At 45.3% G+C, this 24594-nt stretch overlaps 1 protein-coding gene across 1 annotated transcript; it reads right to left on the bottom strand.

The window, feature by feature from the left end:
- Positions 1-13442: 13442 nt before the first annotated feature.
- LOC311031171 (tripartite motif-containing protein 16-like) lies at positions 13443-16111 on the bottom strand. The gene has a single exon (XM_084037315.1). It carries the CDS (start codon positions 16079-16081, stop codon positions 14417-14419), a length of 1665 nt encoding a protein of 554 aa, XP_083893441.1. The 5' UTR covers positions 16082-16111; the 3' UTR covers positions 13443-14416.
- Positions 16112-24594: the final 8483 nt, after the last annotated feature.

Below are 24594 nucleotides of genomic sequence, written 5' to 3'. Positions count from 1 at the left end.
CTGCATTTGAGTAATCATCGGTAAAAGACTGTGCATATTTGTACCCATCTAATGACTCAGTGGCTATTGGACCTGCAAGGTCTGTGTGTATCATTTCTAAAGGAGCCTTTGCTCTGGCATCGGGGTTCCTATTTCTAGTTTGTGTAAACTTCCCTTGAATACACACCTCACACTCTTGCTCAGGCTTACTCATTTTTCCCTTGATCTGCATACCATCAACAACATCATGTAACCTAAGCACATCATCATAATTACAGTGGCCTAGTATCTCATGCCATGCTTGGATGTCGTGGGTTGCATTACACTTATCATCAGTTGACTCAATCTCAGTGTGCAGGTAGTACAATCTGCCAAACACATGAATGTCAAACCTGGTACCATACCTGCCCAGTAAACATTTTCTCGACCATCGTCTAGATGAAGACGTCCAATCGACGTCGCGTCACGACGTGACTTTAATTCGACTTTTTTTCGACATCATAAAATAATATCATGGCAAATACGACCTTATTAAATATGCATTTTAGAGAGGTTTAACTGAATAAACATGGCCAGAAAACGTTTGCTCGACCTGCGTCCAGATGAAGACGTCCAATCGACGTCGCGTCACGACGTGACTTTAATTCGACTGTTTTTCGACATCATAAAATACCCAGCAAACATTTTGACGTCTATTTGACGTCTAATCAACGTCGGTCAGGCAGGTTGATCTGACGTCTACCTGAGGGGCTGAAATGACCGTCATTTAGACTTTTTTTCAACGACATATCAACGCACGAATGTTAAAAACTATTCAAAATAATGGAAATATGTTCGTGAATTTAAGAAAATAATGTAGTATCATATTGGCAATGTGGGCTAAAATGTTTGTGATTCTAGCGTCCATCTAGGAACTATTTTTCCTCGCGTAGTTAGCGCACCTAGCGGTTTCCTACGCATGCGCAAGAAGAACTTTGCAGCGTCAGTGACAAAACAGAACAGAAGCTGGTTCAGCTTCAAAGGTTAGTACCTCCCAGTGATCTTGGCGGAATATTCAGTGGCAAATTCAACGATCCTGCCGTGCAACAGTCCCGTGGTGTGTCTGGCTAGCAGCTAAACGGAGCTAGCTGCTATAGCTAGCGCCGGCCACAGCATGATGGTGGTGTGCGAATCCTGCTTTCCCACCCTCTCAAAACTGAGAGAGAGCGTAAACGGCCTGGAGGCTGATCTCAGGGAGAAGGACAAAATCCTAATGAACTTCTCCACCGTCGCCACGACCCAGTCCAGGCTCATCGCCCACCTGAAAGCTTCCGGCGCTGGCGACCGGAGCATGTTGGCCACAAACAACACCACCCTGCCGTGGACCGGCTCCGCCATCGCTGGATCGCCGGCACCAGCTGTCGCCGAGTCCCGCTGGCACCACCTGGGAGCCAAGCCGAAGGGAACGGCAGCCTCCACCTCACGCCTCCGCCTGCCGGAATGGCAGTGCTCCATCAGGGAGGATGGAGCGGTGGCCCCAGCACCGGTGAGCTTGACGCCTGTCAAGCCGAGGGCCCCGTGGTCGGTGGTGGGAAGGGGCGCCGGGGCTCGTCCATCTCCCCCGCCTCCGCCCCCGGAAATCCCGCTCGACAACAGGTACAACATCCTAAGCCTGCTAAGGACTTCCCTCCAGTTGGCACCTGCTACAGCCCGCCACCCGCGGGTTCCCCCCGAGGAGCGCGGCGTCTCCAGGCCCGCGGCGACGGCCGCTCCGGCTCGGCGCACTCCCGAGGTGCTGGTGGTCGGGACCTCGCTGGTGAGGCACGTGTCCGTGCGCAACGCACGGACTTTCTGCCGGCCTGGTGCCTGTGTCACGGAGGTCACATCCTCCGCTCAGCAGGTGAGTGCCCAACATCCCAGCGTGGAGGCCGGCATCAACGACCTCAAATTTCAGCAGTGGGAGGTGCTCAAAGCGAACTTCGTCGCCATGGTGGATAGCGTGCTGGACACGGGGAAGCGGCTAATTGTTCTGGGTCCGCTTCCCCCGCCCCGCTACGGTGATGTCATCACCAGCCGCATCCGCCAGCTGCACCTGTGGCTAAAGGGATACTGCCTGGGCAACAGTATCCCTTTCGTTGACAACTACGCGGCCTTTTTAAACCGACCTCAACTTTTTAATCGGGACGGCCTTCACCCCAACCAGGAGGGATCCCGGCTTTTATCTGTGAACATTGACCTGACCATCCGCTCATGCACCACACCCACCTCTTGACTAACACACGGACACTCTGCCCCACGCTGTCCCTCCCACCCACACTCACCCCCCACTCCCTGCACCATACATAGCCCACACATCCACCCATCACCACCCCCATCAGAACCACAGGACATCCATCACATTGAAACACTTATCACTCACAGACATCAACCCAGGACTGTTTTTAGACCGACTGATCGTTTTAATGTCCCCATAAAGAGACATACTGAGCGCACAATCAATGAAGACATCAAGATGGCCCTACTAAATGTGCGCTCGCTGTCTAACAAATCTTTTATTATAAATGATGTAATTTTAGACAGAAAATTAGACGGTATTCTCCTTACTGAGACATGGCTCGGCACTGACGCACGTGTTGTTCTCACAGAGACCTGTCCTCCAGATTTTAACTTTTTATTTTCAACAAGGGTGGGCAGGAAAGGAGGGGGAACTGCCTCGATCACAAGGTCAACATTATCACCAAAGGAAGCTCCTTTTAACAACTATTTATCATTTGAATACCACGCCTTTGTTTTTAGCAGCCCTCCTATTCTTTGTGTGACTGTTTACAGACCACCCCAGCACCCTACTGCTTTTATCAGCGACTTCTCAGAGTTTTTAACAATCATTCACGCTAAGTATGATAGGATTTTAATAACTGGTGTTTTAATCTACACATCGATAAGACCTCAGACCTAGCATCTAGAGAATTTTTAAACCTCCTTCACTGCTTGGATTTTAAACAGCATGTCTGCCAGCCAACCCACGACAGGGGGCGCACCCTGGACCTGGTCATAACCTATGGCCTGTCTGTGGGTGCGCCCTCTGTCGTGGATCTGGCCGTGTCAGACCATTTTTGTGTGTTTTTTAATATCACCAGTTTTAACCAGCTGGAGGACCCTGTGAGAACAGTGAGGAAACGCCATCTTACTTCTGAAGTGGCAGCAAATTTTATCCAGATTTTAAAGAACACTCCTGCACAAATTTTACCAGCACCATGTGATTTTATCATTGACAATTTTATTCACAAACTAAGGTCAACACTTGACTCAGTGGCTCCTCTTTTAACTAAAACTATAAAAACAAGACCAATGCCACCATGGAGAAATGAAGAAATCAAAAAACTGAAAAGAACGTGCAGGAGTGCTGAGAGGAGATGGAGAAAATCAAAGCTGACAGTACACTACGACATATTTCGTCAACACCTCAAAACATACAATAAAACCATCAAACTGGCAAGAATTTCACATTTCAAAAATCTAATCTCCGAAAATAAAAATAACCCCAAATTTTTATTCTCCACAATTGAGTTTTTAACCAACGGTGACCGGAACAGGTCACCAATAACACCAACAGACTCCGTTTGTGAGGCGTTTGCTGACCACTTCAGAAGTAAAATCGATAACATTAGATCCAGTCTTTTATCTCACCAAATCTCAAACTCCGACATTCCTGGATCAATGCTTCCACCTGAGGAGACTCTGGACTCTTTTGCCCTGGTTGACGCAAGGACACTTGGTCGAGTCTTCTCCCAAGTGAAGCCCACAACCTGCCTTTTAGACCCAATTCCCACACGCTTTTTTAAAACGTTTTATGACGTTTTTGAGGAATAGCTTTTATATATGGTGAACTGCTCTCTTCAGACGGGTGTCTTCCCCACATCCTTTAAAACGGCGGTGGTGAAGCCCCTACTGAAGAAGAGTGGCATAGACCCCACCATTTTTAATAATTACCGTCCAGTATCCAACTTACCATTTTTAAGCAAAATTTTAGAAAAACTGGTTTTTACACAGATAAATACATTTTTATATTTAAACAATACATTGGAGAAGTGTCAGTCTGGTTTTAGGACAAACCACAGCACAGAGACAGCCCTTTTAAAGATTTTAAATGACATCAGGTTCAATTTAGATAATCATAAACTCACAGTCTTGGTTCTGCTAGATCTAACCGCCGCCTTTGATACAGTGGACCATCACATTTTAATAAACCGTTTGAGGAACCTGGTTGGTCTCTCTGGTGCTGTTTTAAATTGGTTCTCCTCTTACCTCACTGACCGAAGCTTCTTCGTAAGTCTGGATACCTGTTCCTCCAAAACACACAACCTTAAGTGCAGGGTTCCCCAGGGGTCAATTTTAGGCCCAACCCTTTTTAATCTCTACATGCTTCCCCTGGGTGATGTCATCAGGAGGCACGGCATCAGCTTCCACAGCTATGCTGACGATACACAACTGTACATCGCTGTGTCTCCTGATGACACAGGGCCTTTAGATGCCCTTTTTAATTCCATTTTAGATATCCAGTCATGGATGGCAGCAAACTTTCTACAACTCAACCAGGACAAAACAGAGGTTTTAGTCATAGGTCCTGAAGGCCAGAGAGAGAAACTTTTACCAAAATTAAATAATTTTAAATCATCGAAATCTCTGAGAAACCTGGGCGTGATTTTAGACTCTGAGCTCAGTTTTATTCCACACATTAAAAATGTAACAAAGGTAGGTTTCTACCACCTGAAGAATATAGCCAGAGTCCGCCCGTTTCTCTCACAGGCCAGTACAGAGGTGCTGATGCATGCTTTTATTTCCAGTCGTCTAGACTATTGTAATGCCCTGCTCTCTGGTCTTCCTAAAAAGAGCATCCATACTCTCCAACTGCTGCAAAACTCAGCCGCACGCGTGCTGACGAGGACCAGAGGGCGGGAGCACATTACACCAGTTTTAAAGTCGCTGCATTGGCTCCCTGTCCGTTTCAGGATCGATTTTAAGATTCTTTTACTTGTTTTTAAATGTCTTAATGGTCTTGGGCCCTCTTATTTATCTGACCTACTCCTATTATATCAACCCTCACGGACCCTGAGGTCCTCTGGCACCGGCCTTTGAACCGTTCCACAAGTCAGATTGAAAACACACAGGGAGGCGGCTTTTAGTTATTATGGTCCCCGACTGTGGAACAGCCTGCCGCAGAACCTCAGGGCCGCAGCGAATGTTGATGTTTTTAATAAACGGCTCAAGACTCATCTTTTTAGTCTGGCTTTTAATTAACTTTCTATTATTTTAAGTCTGCTATTTTATTCCCCAAGTTTTAATCTATTATTTTAAGTTTGCTTATTTTAGTAGTTTATACTGATTTTATTCTATCCTATTTAGCTATTTAGCTTTTTTATCTAGTTTTTGCTATTTATTTTATTACTGCTATCTTGTTCTATTTTACATTATTTTATCTCTTTTACCGTCGACTGACGGGAACCAGAGTCCCTCATGGTGTGGATGGCCTTTCACTCACCGATGTCTCAGTGCCGAGCCATGTCTCTACAGTTTTAGCCAATGCAGTGCGTGGGGGTGTGTGTGTGTGTGTGTGTGGTGTGCCGAGTTGCGTGCATGTTAGTGTGAGTGTGCGAGTGTGTTCCGGGTGGGGGGTCGGGTCTTTCTTTCTGTTGTTGTTGTTGTTTTTATTGTTGTTGTTGTTTTGTTCTTATTTTCTAAATTTGTATTTTCTGTACGGCACTTTGTGTTGCATTTACCTGCATGAATGGTGCCATATAAATAAATAAAATTGAATTGACGAGGAGGAGACACAGACACCTGTGAAAGGTGAGTTACTAAAAGTACTGTAGTTTAAAATGAAACCGTGTTTGGTAAGACATTATACGTTTATCAGTTGCATGTTAGAGTTTTGATTTTCTTGCTGCATCGTGTATTGTTACAGATAGCTGTTTTTTTGTTGCTTTTATCCGTAACCGAGCGGCGGCTAGCAGCCGAGTTAGCTGCCGTGTGAAACTAGCCCTGAGTTAGCTCACAGGCTAGTGAGGTGCGATGCTAAACCGAGCCGAACATTTGTGCAACTCTCGGTTTAGCATCGTTACAGAACCATAACACTTTAAGGCGCCGTCCAGACGGGGGTGAAAACGTTATTTTTCCTCTCTCTTCCTCGGCATTGTTTCAAGAATATTTGCATCTAGACGGATCCACCGAAAACGCTGTAGTTCATATGCCAGGCCTATAGGTGTCGCTTGACATACACCAAAAAGGAGACGGAGAGACGGAGCATGCGCAGAAGGTTTTCGCTCTATAATTTGTTCTTGCCATCTATAAAGTGCATTTAACACATTTCTTATGCCCTCCCTCCAGCTGCTGTGAAGAGATGGAGTCCAAAGGCCACAGATGCAGAAATGGAGAGTGTGATTCAGAACCACCTTAAACATTCCCCAGCAAGGAGTGGGGGCAAGGGGCAGACTGCAATAAAAAGGAAGTCAATAAAACATTTGTTCCAATATACATGTTCGTTTTTTATTCAATTATTCAATATATAGATAACTACATATATCTGGTCCTGAATGCTGATTTTTTTTTTTTTTTTACCTGAGATTAGTCCATGTACTACTTGTATTTTACAGTATGGGTGAACATTACTCAAGTATTTTTAACTTTATCACAGGTGAGTTTATTTACTATGAAAGTTTCCACCAGGTTCACCATTCCTGTGATATTTTTAGTTGGCAAATGTGAAATTTGCTGGTGTTGTCTATTGGACTTTTTGACCTCTTTGCATTTTAAGGATTTTTTTTGCTGAAATGTATAAGTTAATTTAAATAGTTGTAGATTAGAGCATTAAGAATTGCACATGTATACAGCACAAGAGCTGTGCTTGTCATAGAATGTATGGATGTGGTAATGCCAGTTATGTAGGCACTAGTTGAAACTAGATTTAACATATTTTTAAATGCAATACATTACATGTGTATTTTGACAAAGGTTGATATGCCGTCGAAACGACGTTGAAATGACGTGAATTGATGCCGTCTAAGAGCCGTCGAAATGACTTCCGTCATGAGACCGACGTTAATTAGACGTCAAATAGACGTCACGTAGAGACGTGGAAAAGTCGTCTATACGACGTAATAATGACATAGTAGCCTGCTCTGTGAGCCGTTGATATGTCGTCGAAACGACGTTGAAACGACGTGAATTGATGCCGTCGAAGAGCCGTCGAAATCCGACGTCAGAAAAACTTTCATTTCAGCACCTCTGGTAGACGTCGAATCGACCTGCCTGACCGACGTCGATTAGACGTCAAATAGACGTCAAAATGTTTGCTGGGTGGTTATCAAGACATCATTATCTTCTTTGAAGACGACTGTGGACCCATTCGTGGTTGCTGCCTTCACCGAGAAAATGTTCTGCGGGTACGACGGCACATACAGAGCGTCCAACAGTTTCGCATTGCACCGCCGTCCACTGCTGTCGATGAGGGTAACCACTGCCGTGCCTGTCCGCTGAGCGACGCCGCTGCATCTGGTCCCATCAGCCAACTCGACGCTGTGAGTCTCCGGCCTGAAGGTGCTGTCGAAACTTGTGAACAAGGCGATGTCGTTGATGACGTGGGATGTGGCCCCGGTGTCCACCATCAGGCCCCTCTCCTGGATGGTGCGCGCCGGCTGCTGCTGGTCACTGGCCCGTCCGTCCGCCATCTTGAACGCGAAGTCCTCCTTTACCTCAGTATTCTCCGACACTTGGCTCACGCCGTCCCTTCGGTCTCTGTCTTTGTCTTTTCGTCTGCATGTCGCGTCCCTGTGTGTGTCACTTTTGCAAACACTACACCACGTCTTCTGTCGACACGCTCTCGCTCGGTGCCCCTTGGTCCCGCACTTGAAGCACACCATCTCGCTGTCGTCTTTGCCCGGTCCATGTGCGCTGCTACTGGGAGGTCGCCGTCCGGTTCTCCCCTGGGTCTTCATCACGCTGTCATCGTTCGACCCGGTTGCTCTGATGTTCTCGGTTTCCTCGAAACTCCGCAATTTGGTCTTGAAGTCAGCAAACGTGATGTTATCGTAGGTGTGCGCCACATGAATTGCGAATGGCTTGAAGCTCTCTGGCAATCCCTTCAGCGCCATAGCCACCAGCAAACTGTCCCCCAGCGTTTCTCCCGCGCTTCTCAGGGCAGTTATGGCGGTCTCTGCTCATAATCTCAGACCACTCACAGAACAATCCACCACTCCAGTCAACAAACCACCTGTCACCATAAACTTGGCACTTTTTAATGTTCGCTCTCTTTTAAATAGAACTTTTTTAATGAATGATGTGATTTTAGATAACAAGTTAGACTGTCTTCTTTTAACTGAGACATGGCTTGGCACTGACGCACCTGCTGTTCTCACCGAGGCTTCCCCACCAAATTTTAATTTTTTATTTTCTACTAGAGAGGGTAGAAGAGGAGGAGGGACGGCATCGATTTTAGATAACTCATTGACCTCAAATGGAGTGTTTTTTAACAGTTACTCATCATTTGAGCACCATGCCTTTACTTTTAGCAGTCCTCCAATTCTTTGCCTTACTGTTTATAGACCACCCCATCACTCTAGCTCTTTTATCAGTGAATTTTCTGAACTTTTATCAATTATCCACACTTCTTTTAGCAGGATTTTAATAACTGGTGATTTTAATCTACACGTTGACGATATCTCGGATCCGATATCCAGAGAGTTTTTAAATCTTTTAAGTTGTCTTGATTTTAAGCAGCACGTCGCACAGCCAACTCACAACAGAGGACACACCCTGGACCTGGTCATAACCCATGGCCTGGCCATCGGTGTGTCCTCTGTTGTCGACCTGGCTGTGTCTGACCACTACTGTGTATTTTTTAACATCACCAGTTTTAACCAAGAGGAGGCCCCGGTGAGAACGATGAGGAGGCGCTACCTTACTTCTGAAGTGGCTGCAAATTTTATGGAGATTTTACAGAGCACTCCTGCTGAAGTTCTACCTGCACCTTGTGATTTTATCGTTGATAATTTTAACAGCAGACTGAAGTCAACCTTGGACTCAGTAGCTCCACTTTTAACTAAAACAATAAAAAGAAAACTTATACCCCCGTGGAGAAAAAACATTGAAATCAGTGAACTGAAAAGAAAATGCAGGAGTGCAGAGAGAAGATGGAGGAAAAGTAAACTGACAATTCATTACGAGATTTTACGTCAACAACTCAAAACCTACAATAATACAGTCAAAAAGGCCAGAATTTCACATTTCTCACAACTCATCACCATCAATAAAAACAACCCCCGGTTCCTCTTCGCCACTTTTGATATTTTAACAGATACTAATTCTAATAAAGTTTTTAAGACACCCACAGATGATCTTTGCGAGAACTTTGCAGACCACTTCAGAAACAAAATCAAAGACATCAGATCCTGCCTGAGGAAACACTGGAGAGTTTTGCCCTGGTTGATGCAAGGACACTTGGTCGAGTTTTCTCCCAAGTAAACCCAACAACCTGCCTTTTAGATCCCATTCCCACATCACTTTTAAAATCGTTTTATGGATTCTTCGAGGAACAGTTTTTAAATATCATGAATTGCTCTCTTCAGACGGGTGTCTTCCCCACCGCCTTTAAAACTGCGGTGGTGAAGCCCCTTCTGAAGAAGAGCAATTTAGATCCAAGTGTTTTTAATAACTACCGACCTGTATCCAACTTACCATTTTTAAGTAAAATTTTAGAAAAACTGGTTTTTAACCAAGTTAACGACTTTTTAAACAGAATTAACATTTTAGAGAAACATCAGTCTGGTTTTAGGAAAAACCACAGTACCGAGTCAGCACTTTTAAAGATTTTAAACGACATCAGGTGGAATTTTGATAATAAAAAGCTCACAGTGTTGGTTCTACTGGATCTAAGCGCAGCTTTTGATACAGTGGACCATCACATTTTATTAAATAGGCTCAGACACCTGGTGGGCATCTCTGGTACTGTTCTTAACTGGTTTTGTTCTTATCTCACAGACCGATGTTTTTATGTAAGTATGGATACATGTTCCTCAAGAACCCATGAAATTGAATGTGGGGTTCCCCAAGGGTCAATTTTAGGTCCACTTCTTTTTAATCTTTACATGCTGCCCCTTGGGGACGTCATCAGGAGGCACGGCATCAGCTTCCATAGTTATGCTGACGATACGCAACTGTACATTGCCGTGTCTCCTGATGACACAGGGCCAATTGACGCCCTTTTTAACTGTATTCTAGACATTAAGTCATGGATGGCAGAGAATTTCCTACAGCTCAACCAGGACAAGACTGAGGTTTTAGTTATAGGTCCTGAAGGCCAGAGAGAGAAACTTTTACCAAAACTACAAGATCTTAAACCAGCACAGTCAGTAAAAAATCTGGGCGTAATTTTTGACTCTGAGCTGAATTTTATTCCACATATCAAAAATATGACGAAAATAGGTTTTTATCATCTTAAGAACATAGCCAGAGTCCGCCCGTTTCTCTCTCAGGCCAGTACGGAGGTGCTGATGCATGCTTTTATCTCCTGTCGTTTAGATTATTGTAATGCCCTGCTCTCTGGTCTTCCCAAAAAGAGTATTTTAAATCTCCAACTATTACAGAACTCAGCCGCACGCGTGCTGACGAGGACAAGAGGGCGGGAGCACATTACACCAGTTTTAGCGTCGCTGCATTGGCTCCCTGTACGCTTCAGGATCGATTTTAAGGTTCTTTTACTAGTTTTTAAATGTCTTAACAGCCTTGCGCCCTCTTATTTAGCTGACCTGCTTTTACCATATCAACCCTCGCGGACCCTGAGGTCCTCCGGCACCGGCCTTTTATCCATACCAAAACCCAGAACTAAAACCCATGGTGAGGCGGCATTTAGCTACTATGGCCCCCACCTGTGGAACAGCCTGCCAGAGAGCCTCAGGACCGCAGAGACAGTTGATATTTTTAAAGGAAGGTTAAAGACACACCTTTTTAATCAGGCTTTTAACTAGTATTTTAAATTCTTCTTAACGTTCTTATGTGATTTTATCTTATTTTATGTGATTCTATCTTATTTTATATTTTTGCTTCTATCTTGTTTTTAGATGATATTGATCTTAAATAATTTTAGTTGTTTTACTTATCATTGGTATTGTTTTATGTTATTATCTTTATTATCTTTTAATAAGCTGGTCACTTATTTTTTCATGTGTTTTAGTTTTTAGCTTTAACTCCAGTGTTTCCTCAGGGGGGTCTTCCACACTGGGAGCTGTGTCTGGGCTGCTGCTGGGGGCGCTGTCCCTGGGTCCCTTTGGCTCGGCTGACTGTTGTCTGTCGGTGTCGGGGGGCCTGGGCACTGGTGCCCCTGTGGCACGGCCTGCGACTCCTCCCAGTGTGGATGGCCCCATAGATAGCGTTTCCTCAATCATCAGTGTCATGCCATGTCTCCCTATTGTCAGTAGTGAGAGTGTGCAGGTGTGTGTGTTTGTGTGTGTGTGCGTGTGTAGTGTGGAGGGTGGGAGGGAGGGGCTTTATTTGTAATTGTTTTTTCTTTTTCTATTTTGATGTGTAAAGCACTTTGCGTTACATGTTTTTGTATGAAAAGTGCTCTATAAATAAAGTAAAGTTGAAGTTAATGATATAGTCTATTACACTTTCGCCGATGGACTTTTGAAGTGAGGTCAGCGTGATGTACAAACTAATTATACGAGGCTTTCCCTTCCCTGCATAATAGTCTCTCAGAATATTTAATGCTTTTCTGCCATCATCTTGCGCATCTCTCATTACCAGAGACAGACTTTTGTCATCTAGCAGTAGGATCAACTCTGCATACGCGTCCGCGTTTTTCTCAGGATCTGCTGCTATTTCAGCTTCTTCTACTGGCTCATTCAACACAGTGTTGTTCAGCCCTAATAAACGAAAGTGTCCCAACAATTTAGTTTCCCAAACTTCATATTTTGCCTCGTCGCCGTCGAATACCAGTCGATGTAGCCTGCTGCTACTTGCCCTTCGTTGCTCTGCCATGCTAGCTTGCCCCTCTCCTCAGGTTAGCAGCCTTCCTCAGCACGCGATCCGTTGCAACTTTCTTGGCTTTCGTCGACTATCTTCTCCTCCAAACGTCTCCTGGGCCCATAACCTGTTGAGTTTTATCAGCAGAGTGGTGCTGCTGACGATGCGTAGGAAGGAGGCTGACGACTTCTCTCATTATAGAACATTTATTTCAGAACAATGAAATGTGGCCATCTGACGGTTGGGTTGAGCGCGGACTGACTGGAATATGAAAAACGTCCCGCATAAAAATGTCCATGTACGGGAAGTCCATTAGGTCACAATACAATACATGAACATTCATTACATTAATTATTGTGTGTGCTCTTGCGCCCTCTTGTGTCTCTAAGAGTAAACAATATTTACAGTCATGTAACCTGAGAACATAAAAATAGGCTTACATTTTAACATTCTTCTACGTTTTATAGAAGGTTTTTCTCTAACAACCTCTGCTGCAGCCTCCTCTTCCTCCATCTCATCCTCTTCTCCCAGATCACTCCATCTTGTATTACCTTGCCCAATCTCTTCATTTATGTTTCCTTCATTAACCTCATCTGCCTGCCCTTCACCTGTTTCCCCTGCCTGCCCCTTTCCACTGATCTCACCCTGTTCCACACCTGCATTTTCACTCGTTTTTTCCTCCTTTTCTCCCACCACTACACTTCCCACCGTTTCACCCAGCGGCGCCGCCAGGATTCAATTTCAATGTACGCACAGAAACGGCAAATACAACAACAAATGGAAAAATACCTTTTTAAGACAGAATCTAATGTTTTCAGTATCAGTGAAATCAGTAGTGTATATCATGGTGATAGGCCCCGGTGCAAATAGTTTTTTGTGCCCTCCATCCGCCCTAAACACAAGCGCACGCTTGTGAGCACTCCACGCACGCACACACACGCTTGGACACGCACGCACAGTACGGTATGATAACTCTCCCGGCCCGGGGAGAGAGACATGCATCGGCTCGGCCCACAGTGCTCAGCAGCAGAGAGGTGACGAGACTAGAGCCGAGCTGTATTGTGTAGTGGAGAGGGGCCAACACACGCTATGCGTAATTGCGCACACACGCGCGATCGTCCTCTCAAATGCGGCTGCGTCTCTCCAGGTCACTGTGTGAGAGAAAGAAAAGCTCTGACTTGCTTGGGCAGACGTTGTTTGGTGTCACCCGCTGAAATTTAAATATCTACCCGCTGATTTTTTTTTTCACCTTCAAAAAAAGTACGCGCAGTGCGTACAGGATTCCGGCTGGCGGCGCCACTGACCAGGAAAACAAATAATAAAAAAAACCTGCTCCACTTTCAGGAGGACGGTTTGGGATTCTCGGTGTCACAAACGTCCAACTAGAGCTCCGATGCTTCTGAGAGAAGTGCAAAAGAAGTTCTTTATTTGGCTACGTGTTACTGAAACACACCGACGCTGGAGAACCAAGAACGTTTGTGGACAAATTCTCTACATTGCACGTGGGAAAGCAAATATAAATCTATAAAGTGTTAACTTATACCACACGTTAAACTGAATGCAGAGCCAGTGTTTTATTCTGTCCCCCATTAAAAAGGAAACAAGGCTACATGTGTGCAAAAACAAACCCTTTCACATTTACAAAAAGGACATAAAGAGCCCGACAGTTAGTGTGTGTGATGCATGGAAAGTCAATCAACCTCAGAATAACAAAATCCTTGCAAAAATAAGAAATCAGCTCTTCGGTTAATGACACAGGAGGTGATGAAACCTGGACCCGATGAAAGGAAACCCCGTGTGATGAAACCCACAACCAGGAAACATCTGCACCGCCAATCTGAGAGTTAAAGACACACGACGAAGCTCGGGGGAAATCATTTATATTCAATATCATAATCACATAAGCATCAATAATTCATATAAAAAAAACTCTTTAAAACAAAACTTTTCAGCATCTGTGATCGACGTCCCAAAAACAAACAAAGAGTCTTACAGGAGGTGGAGAAAACAAACACACCTGGCAGTGTAACTAAACCCGGAGCGATCGCTTCCTGTGAAGCTGATGATGAGATTTGAGGCGTGTTGTTGTTGTTCTGGGTCGCATTAGATCGTCAGCTGTTCCTGTTATTTTGTCCACCTCCCGCTCACACCATCAAGTACAAGATCTGCTGCTCAGTTAGCAAAAATATCAACAGAATAAAAAAAGTACTGGTGTTACTGGTGTTACTCTTTCAAGACCCACAATAAGGAGGGACTTGTAAAATGTAACATTTTCAAGCTGTGTTCCATTCTCAAAAGAAAACATCAGCAAAACAGTTATTTTATTTTTAATGGGATTCAAATAGAGGAGAGAAGGAGGCGGAGAGGAGAAGGACAAGAGGAGGAGGAGGAGGAGGGAGAAGAAGAAGGAGGTGAAATCATTCAACTCTTAAATGCCTTCTGTCTAGTTGAGTTGACAGAACTCACCACTGCATCCAAAATAAACATAAAGTCCAGCATAGAGGGGCTCAGTGAACGTGGTCTGGACTCTGTGGAGGAGAGTCATGGTCTCAGAGACGCTGTAGAAGGACAGAATACCTGCTCTGTGATCCAGGAACACTCCTACTCTGGAGGACCGAGGACCTGAGACGCGAGTTTGAACTGAGTTGTTGGAGAACGTATATATGTTGTTGATACAATCTAACGACCAGGATTTGTCATTGTCTCCAAACATACATTGATGCCAGTCTCCTGTTCTACTGATACTCTTGTATGCGACTGCTACACCAACTTCACCACCTCCTCTCCACTCCACCTCCCAGTAACAACGGCCAGTCAGACTTTCTCTACTCAGGACCTGATGACTTCTAGTGAATCTGTCTGGGTGACTAGAATAAGACTGGTTTTGACTCCCTGTTGCTTTTCTGTTCCCCTCAGATAATAACAGACATTTGTATGCTGTGTTTGGATCCAGTGTGATTTCACGTGAATATTTCAAGAATCCAGCTCTGGTCTTGGGTTCTGGTTGTGGCAGTGAAACATCCACTTCAGTCCCTGCCAGTGAGACGTTTGTCCATCTGTGTGTCAGAACTTCCTGTAGTCCATCTCTGACTTCTGACAGCGCCGCCGTCACGTCCTCAAAGTAGCGGCGAGGAGGACGGGCGTTGATGCTGGATGAGTGTGGGGACTCACTGAGTGGTGACAGTGACGGGTAGTCGTGTAGAAACTGGTTGTGATCCTCTGTGTGTGAGAGCTTCTCCAGCTCAGCGTCTCTCCTCTTCAGCTCACTGATCTCCTGCTGCAGCTTCTCCTGAAGCTCTCCGACTCGACTCACTTCAGTTTCCTGCTGGGATCTGACCTGCTGCTTCACGTCAGAGCGTCTTCTCTCCATGAGACGGATCAGCTCCGTGAACATCTCCTCACTGTCCTCCACTGCTTTATCAGCAGAGTGGTTGATGGCCTCCACCTCCTGGTGGAGCAGCTTCACATCTTTGTCTCTGTCCTGGATTCTCTGCTGGATGTTTAGTCGACTCCCCTCCAGCTCTCTCTGCCTCTCGGTCCTTTCTGCTGCAGCTGAGACTGTGTCGTGGCCTTTATGTTCGTCCACAGGGCAGAGATAACAGATAGACTGCTGATCAGTACGGCAGAACATCTTCATCACCTCATCATGACGAGAGCACACGTTCTCCTGGAGCTTGTTGGAGGGCTCCACCAGCCGGTGTTTCTTAAATGCTGCTGATTCATGATGAGGCTGGAGGTGTTTCTCACAGTAAGAGGCCAGACACACCAGACAGGACTTGAGGGCTTTCAGTTTCCTCCCAGTGCAGGAATCACAGGCCACATCTTCAGGTCCAGCATAGCAGAGACCAGCAGGAGCAGCTTGGAGTCCAGTCTTCCTCAGCTCCTCCACCAGATCTGCCAACATGGTGTTTTTCAGCAGGACAGGCCTCGGTATGAAGGTCTGCCTACACTGAGGGCAGCTGTAGATCTCCTTCTCATCCCAGAAGCTTCCAATACACTTCATGCAGTAGTTGTGTCCACAGGAAGTAGACACCGGATCCTTCAGTAGATCCAGACAGATGGAACAAGAGAAGGTTTCCCGGTCCAGCTGAACTCCTTTCTGCGCCATTTCACCTCTCAGCGACGACGACTGTCTGAGTTTCACTTAGTGAGAAGTGAAACTGGTCTGAGGTCTGATCTCAACAACACTGTGTGTGTGGAGTGAAGGTGGCCTGTCAGCTGCTGCACTTCACCGCCATGTTGGTTACACCCGTCCACACGCAGTAGATCTGAAGGGGAGGGAACAAGGAAGTGTGTGTGTGTGTGTGTGTGTGTGTGTGTGTGTGTGTGTGTGTGTGTGTGTGTGTGTGAGAGAGTGAGTGAGTGAGAGAGAGAGAGAGAGAGAGAGAGATAGAGAGATTTTTTTTATTTTTACAAAAAACACTTTATTTACAATATTCATATATACATATACATACAATATTCATCAATATCTCAACAGAGAATATGCAATGCATCAATAAAGTGCTATTTGTGCATAAGGTTAATAAAAAGAGGAGTTTATCTGATAAAAAACTGTGCAAATACTAAATCATTATTTTTGACAGAGCAGATAAAATCACCGAAGCACCACCGCCGTTTAAAATGTTCCACGTCCCCAATGGTCTTATAAAACTTAAACTCTAGACATATTCTTGACTTAATGTTACAGAGAAACACAGGAAGGGCCTCATGCCCCCTCTTTCTTTTACCTTGTTTCTCCGACTGATGTAGACTGCCATTTTTGCTTCTCCTAATAGGAAGTTTATCAGCTGCCATTTGACACAATCTGTCTTTTTCTATCCTGCACCAAAAATAAAAACTCTCTCTGAAAAAAACACATTAAAAGAGCTAAAAACCAACGTTAAAAAAGAAAAAAAGCTTGTGAGTCTCAGGCATTCAGTAAAAACATGGAAAACTGTCTCTCTTAGGCCACAGAAAGGACATTGGTTTGAAACGGCAGGATTTAAAACTGAGACAAAGGCATTTGAGGCGATGGCACCATGAAGTACCCTCCACTGGAGGTCAGCTGTCCGTTTTTTAAGGGGAGGCTTGTATAAAACCCTCCACTGTGGGCAGGCCCCGTCCCACCCCGCTCTGTTGCTCCAAGCTGTGGGGGGGCCTACTTTCCAGTCCTTTTCTGTTGACTGATTTGACAATGTTGGTATACAGCGTTGCCTTGTCGGCTCTGTGCAGGCTGAGCTTGCCCGGGCTAGTGACAGTTAACAGGGGTCCAGTCTCTTCTCCAAACTCTGGGCTCAGGCCAGAGGGGGGTCTATACACGACAGACGATGCCACAGGAGGGATGCAACAAGATTATTTCAGATTAAAACTCTACCTCTGTATGACATTTGAGGGAGCAGCCATTTCCATTTTTTTATTTTACTCTCTACTCTTTCTAGGACGGTCTCCCAGTTTCTCAGCACCACAGCCTCATTCCCGAGAAACACCCCAAGATATTTCAGCCCGTCTTTTTTCCAGGCAAGGCTCTGGGGGAGAACCGGGAGACCGTCAGCCCATTCACCAACAGCGAGGGCTTCGCTCTTTCTCCAGTTCACCCTCGCTGCTGATAAAATAGTAAAATTGTTTACAATATTTTCTAAAATGTCCATCTCACCCTGATTTTTAATAAAAACAATGAGGTCATCAGCGTAGGCTGATAAAACAATGCTTCCATTAAAACCAGGTAAAATGAGACCTTCAATATTAAAACGTATTTTGTTGAGGAGGGGTTCCAGGGAGAGCGTGTAGAGCATGCCAGACAGAGCACAGCCCTGCCGAACGCCTCTACATGCTCTAAAAGGAGCACACAGACTACCGTTTATCTTCAGCACACTCTCAACCCCACTGTACAACACCTTGATCTTAGCTATGAAACCAGCGCTGAACCCAAACTTCTCCATAACTTTCCAGAGGAAATTGTGTTCAACGCGGTCAAAAGCCTTTTCCTGGTCTAGACAAATCAGACCAGTGTTACTGCCCAATGAGCTGGAGACGTCCAAAACATCCCGAATGAGGTGGACATTGTCCACCATGGACCTGCCGGGCACACAGTAGGTCTGGTCCCGATGGATGACCTGCTCCATAGCTTTCCCCAGCCTGGAGGCAAAGAGTTTGGACAGAAGTTTGTAATCCACACACAACAAAGACACAGGGCGCTAGTTTTTGATTTCTTGCAGGTTACCTTTTTTTGGTAGGAGAGTGATAACTGCTCTGCGGCAGGAAGTGGGCATGGAGCCAGAGGCCAGACTTTCATTAAAAACATCTAAAAGATCATTTGCAAAGATGTCCCAGAAGGCTTTATAAAACTCGACTGTGAGGCCGTCGATGCCGGGAGCCCGCCGCCCTTGCATGCCCTGCAGGGCAGCGTGTAGCTCCTGCATCTGCAGCGGCCCCTCGAGACAGGTGTTGGTCTCCTCAGAGACCTGAGGCAGTCCACCAGTGAACCCCTCCAGTAGAGCGTCCTGCTCCTCATATTCGCTTGTGTAGAGGGAGGTATAAAACTCCACCGCACGCCTTCGGATCTGGCTTGGCTCCACAATCTCCTGCCCTGTGTCTGAAAGCAGTGTGTGGATTACTCGCCCCTGCCCATTCTTTCTCTCCAGGCCGAAGAAATAACTAGAGGGGACATCCATCTCTTCGATGGCTTGAAACCGGGACCTGACCAGTGCGCCCTGTGCTCTACTTTCCAGCAGGTCAGCTAAAGCTAGCTTTTTGACTTTGAGGACTTCAATATGTTCTCGATCTCCTGTGGATTCACTTCAATTCTCAAGTTCCACTATATCTATCTCCAGGTCCTTCATAGATCTAGTGATGTCCCAAGACCCGAGAATGATCAGTAAAAATAGCTGGGGTAATTGTGCATGATTTATAAATATTAAAGTGATGCTTAAAACAATAAAAACGATCTAGTCTGGCTGAGGAGATCCTGCTCTCTCTAAGGTGGGACCATGTGTACTGTCGGCAGTCTGCGTGCATCCTCCTCCACACATCCACCAGGCCATGAGCAGAGACCAGCCGCCTCAGAGCATGCTGGGATGCTGGATGTGGCTCTGCATGGTTTCGGTCTAAACCCTCATTTTCAGTACAATTAAAATCCCCACCCAAGAATAAAAAATCCTCCGTGGCACAGCCGTTTAAAACATCACGTACTTTTTCTAAAAAAACCTTCCTCTCTGCACCGATTGTTGGAGCATACACATGAATAAAAACACCTGTAAAATTGTCAAATGGAGCTTTGACTAATAGTAGCCTCCCCTCGATAAAATGCTCAACCTCCAGTGAGACTGGAGTAAAAGCCTTGGAGAAGAGGAAGCCTACTCCTCCACTCAGAGAAGTGCCATGACTCAAAATGGCTTCCCCTTCCCACTCTCTCCTCCAGTCTGCCTCATTGCCTTTGTCTCTGTGTGTTTCTTGTAAAAAAATAAAATATCTATTCATTTCATTTTTGCTGTTTCATAAATACTTGCTCTTTTTTTGTCCTCTCTGGCTCCGTTCACATGAACACTTCCCACTCTAAAACAATCCATGTTGAGTGAGAGGTTAAAAACGAGGCTTAAAAACAATAAATTAATTAAAACACACATTAGAGCATTTTCCATCACTGTTCATTTGTTTTTTTACCTTGACTACAAATTTCTATAGACTTCTTGGTTGGTGAAACCGGACAACTCTTGCTGGCTAATATGGAGCCGGGCCGAGGAGCAAAACAAAGTTAGATCCGGGAAGAAATCCTCTATTTCTACCCCATGTTGGTTTTTTGTTCTTCTTGATGAGCTTGGTGCGTTGCGGTGGAGATGTAATAGAACTCTCATCAGACACCTTTTATCTTTAGCCTTGTAGGCATATTTATTATATCAACAGGCGGGAGTAACGTAACGTGCTACCGCTCTCCACGGCATCACCACACATGGAAAATAACTGAGACACCGGAACAGGTAGTGTAGGTGTCAGGTAACACAGAGGTAAAAACGACACTGCCCCCTATTGGACACGATGAGTAAGGGCGTACAACAGTACTATACTTAACACCCCCACTCGCTCTTAGCTTATTGTGGTACATTATTTTTGATAGAAAATAAAACAACAAAAACACATTTTGGCACACGTTATACTTTTCTTGCATTCTAAGTGCCAAACAAATACTGAGCAAACTTCTTCAGTTGTAGTTTAGTGGCTGGTTTTGTCATCAAGTCAGCAATCATGTTGTCAGTAGGACAATAATTCAAACATATTCTCCCACTATTCACAGTTTCACGTATGAAATTATATTTGATATCAATATGTTTGCACCTGGGCTGCACGGTGGTGTAGTGGGTAGCACTCTCGCCTCACAGCAAGAGGGTCCTGGGTTCGATTCCCGGGTCGGCCTGGGTTCCTTCTGTGTGGAGTTTGCATGTTCTCCCCGTGTTAGCGTGGGTTCTCTCCGGGTTCTCCGGCTTCCTCCCACAGTCCAAAGACATGCATGGGGATAGGTTAATTGATGACTCTAAATTGCCCGTTTGTCTCTACATGTCGGCCCTGCGATAGACTGGCGTCCTGTCCAGGGTGAACCCTGCCTTCGCCCAATGATAGCTGGGATCGGCTCCAGCCCCCCCCCCCGTGACCCTAAATACAGGATAAGCGGTAGAAAATGGATGGATGGATGGATGGATGTTTGCACCTTTGTCGGTTTACTGGGTTTCTAGCTAATGCAATAGCTCCTTGATTATCATCGTAAACCTTGGTTTGTGCATACTGACACTTATCAATACCCTTGAGTAACTGTTGCAAATACATACACTCCTGTATGGCTGACGCTAAGGCCATGTATTCTGCCTCGCAGGTAGACAGTGCAACTGTTGGTTGCTTTCGACTCTTCCATGAAATGAGTGCACTTTTCTCACTTAAACTGACACAGTACCCTGTGGTGCTACGTCTGTCTGTGACCTCAGATGCCCAGTCAGCATCACTGTGGACTATTAGACCAAGTTCACCTGTGTCATCCTTTTTAAAACATAACCCGCGGTCTGTTGTACCTTTAAGATACCTGAACACATGCTTTGCAGTGTTCCACTGCTCCTCACTTGGCTCAGCAAAATGCTGGGAAAGTTTACTGACCACATAACTTAAGTCTGGTCTAGTGCAAGTAGCCAAATAGATCAAACTCCCCACTGCCTCTCGATAGATCCGTGGTTCTTCCATTTTTACAGCATTTTCTGTGTATTCGAGTTTTGACTCACATGGGGTCTCTCTGGCCTTACAATCCTGCATCCCAAATCTGGAGAGAATTTTGTTCACATACCTGTGTTGTGACATTGTGACTTGATCCTCTGACTGTTTAAAATCTATCCCTAGAAAACTGTTTAATTTCCCCAGGTCTTTCATTTTAAACCTCTCAGTGAGCATCACTTTGACATTTTTCACAACCTCCTCATTGTTAGCAGCAATTATCAGATCATCAACCCACACAATCAGAATCACTTTTTCATTTTCTTTTTCCCTTGTGTATAGGCAGTTATCAGCAGGATTTTGATCAAAACCGTTTTCAGTGAGATATGCATGCAACAGAGAATTCCAGTTTCGGCCTGACTGCTTGAGACCATATAAGGACTTCTCTAATTTGCATACTAGCTTCTCTCCTGTTTTTGACTTTTTCTCATAACCTTCAGGTTGTTCGAGATAGACCTCACAGTCAATTGGTGCGTGTAGGTATGCGGTTTTCACATCCATTTGATGTAAAACTAGATCTTCCTGCACTGCTTTTTGCATGACTACTCTGACAGTTGTCATGTCAGCAGTAGGCGAGAATGTTTCCTCATAATCGATGCCTTGTTTTTGGCTATAACCTTTTGCAACAAATCTTGCTTTATACTTATCTGACCCATCCGTATTACTCTTGAGTGTATACACCCACCTACCCCCCACTGCCTTTTTGCCTGGTGGCAAACTGGGTGATTTTGAATGTATCATTCTCTTTTAGAGACTGCATTTCGTCATTCATTGGTCTTATCCACTGCCGTGACCTGGTTGATCGTATGGCATCCTGGTAATTTTGTGGTATGTCGCAAACTGCTCTATAACATGCGTCTATACAAGTTACCAGCCTGTCTGCTGTGTCTTCCATGTCATATTCCTGTAGGTGCACAGGCCTTCTCCTAGCTCTAGCTGGGTTCTTTCTTCCCTGACCCCCAGCGCTAGACTGTTCACCTTCAATCTCAGAAACAGAAACATCATCTTGAACACTTTGACCTGATGTATTTCCCATTTTTTCATCATCATTTTCCTCATTATCAAGGACCCTGGGGTGTACCTCTCTGTCCTGATACTCAGTGTGTGGTCCATGTGTTTGTGTTTCTTTTTCGTTGACCGTCTTGTTTGTGAATTTTACTAGCCTGTTATTTTGGACCTTTTCTGTGTCTGGGTAATACACAAGATAAGCTGGGCTGTTCTTGTCGTACCCGATAAAACGACCCTGCTCACATCTAGGATCTAACTTCCCTTTCTCTTGTGTGTATGTGAAGCACACAGATCCGAATTTCTGAAGTTTGGACATGTCTGGCTTCCTGCCTGTGAGCATCTCATGAGGTGTTTTCTTCGTGCGTTTACTGTAACATCTGTTTCGCACATAGGCAGCTGTCTGTACAGCATAATTCCACATTTTGTCTGGTAGTTTACTGTCAAAAAGCATACACCTGCCCATCTCATAGAGGGTTCTCCAACCTCTCTCTGCCGTGCCATTTTGGTGAGGCGAATAGGGTGCAGATGTCTCGTGCTTAATCTTATTTTTGGTTAACAGTGCTTTGAATTCCTTGCTCGTAAATTCAGTACCATTATCCGAGCGTAGACATTTAACTTCCCCAAAAGGGGCGGAGTCTGCTAAGAACCTCTCTGTGGCATGTACTGCATCACTTTTGCATTTGAGGAAATATACAGTCATGGCACCTGAATAGTCGTCCGTAAAGGACTGTGCATATTTGTGACCTTCTAAGCTTGGGGTTCTCATAGGACCAGCTAAATCAGTATGGACCAGTTGTAAGGGCTCTGTAGCCTTTCTGTCTGGCTCTCTATTTCTTGTCTGTGTGAATTTACCCTTTGCACATATTTCACACAGCTGTGCCGGCCTGGCTGTACTGCCTCTGATTTCCATACCTCTTACCACACCCATTAATTTTTGTACATCCTCATAATTACAGTGACCCAATATTTCATGCCAGGTTTGCATGTCGTGGCACATATTGCATTTATCAACATTCTTCTGAACAGTTGGTAAGTAAAACAGATTACCACTCTCATGGAAGTCAAACCTGTCCCCTTTCTTGGTGGTCATGTGGCTGTCTCCCTTCTTGAATGTCACTGTCGTTCCAGCATTTGTTGCCCTCGCCACTGAGAAGATGTCGTGTGGGTAGGTTGGCATGTACAGTGCCTCCTGTAGCTGCGCTCTTTGTTGTCGTCCCTCGTTGTCTAGCAGATAGATCAGCGCCGTCCCTCTGCGTTGCGCCATCCCACTGCACTTGGTCCCATCAGCCAGCTCGATAGAATGGGTGTCGGGCTGGAATGTGTTGTCAAAGCTCTTGAACTTGGCGATGTCGTTCACAATATGAGATGACGCTCCGGCGTCCACCATTATCCCTTTCTTCTTCACGTTGACAGGTGGCCTCTCGCTGGTTGCATGCTTGGCCATGAAACATTGATCCCCGTCGTCGATGTCCTCCTCTTCTTCTGCAACTTTTCTGGCTCCGTCTTTTCCCTTTTTCCTGCAAAGAGACTCTGCGTGTGCGTTACTCTTGCAGTGACTGCACCACACTTTCTTGGTACACCTGGTTCTGATATGTCCTTTTTCTCCACATTTGTAACACGTCAGAGTGGCTTCCCCTTCCTTCCAGTGTGTCTTGGTGCCTTGTTTGCTTTGCTTTGTGCTAGGCTTCATCATGGTCTTCATCACGCTGTCTGCAGGTCCGGTTGTCCTCATCTTCTCAGATTCTTCATAGACCCTCAGTCTTCTCTTGAAGTCCTTGAATGTCACGTTATCCTCATTTTGTGTAACGTGGACAGCCAGTGGTCTGAATGAGTCTGGCAGTCCATTCAAAATGGTGGCTACAAGCAGCCCGTCACTCATGTTCTCTCCTGCATCACGAAGAGCTGAAATTATATTCTCAGCCCTTATCATATAATCAGTCACAGTCTCATTCCCTTCCATTTGTATGGTGGTCAATGAAGTGTACAGGTTTAGAATCCTGGGCTTGTTCTTTCCAGAATAATGTTCTCAAGGCTTTCCTTCCATCATCAGCGGCGTCATGCCTTATCAATGATAGGCTCTTATCATCTAGTGCATTCACTAGTTGAGCATAACAATCTGCATTCTTCGCTGGATCTGCAGCTATGGCAGCCTCGCTAGCGGGCTCTCTCAAAATGGTGTCTTTCAGCTTCAGAATGTGTAAACGGCTAAGGAATCGCGTTTCCCTCATTCTGCATCCATACTGTAGAATAATAGAATGCAGTGGAGTCTAAAGCGGGAGTGACAAACAAACAGATAACCTGAGCTGGCTGATCCACTCAAAGTCATTGATGCTGGAGACTTTCTGCTGGACCAGGTTGGCTGCAACATCCTTAGCATGGACGTCT

This window comes from Eutrigla gurnardus (assembly GCF_963514095.1).
Source record: "Eutrigla gurnardus genome assembly, chromosome: 2".
Classification (NCBI taxonomy): domain Eukaryota; kingdom Metazoa; phylum Chordata; class Actinopteri; order Perciformes; family Triglidae; genus Eutrigla; species Eutrigla gurnardus.
Note: the sequence above shows the minus strand (reverse complement) of the source record. Positions and strands in the feature narration are given on the sequence as shown.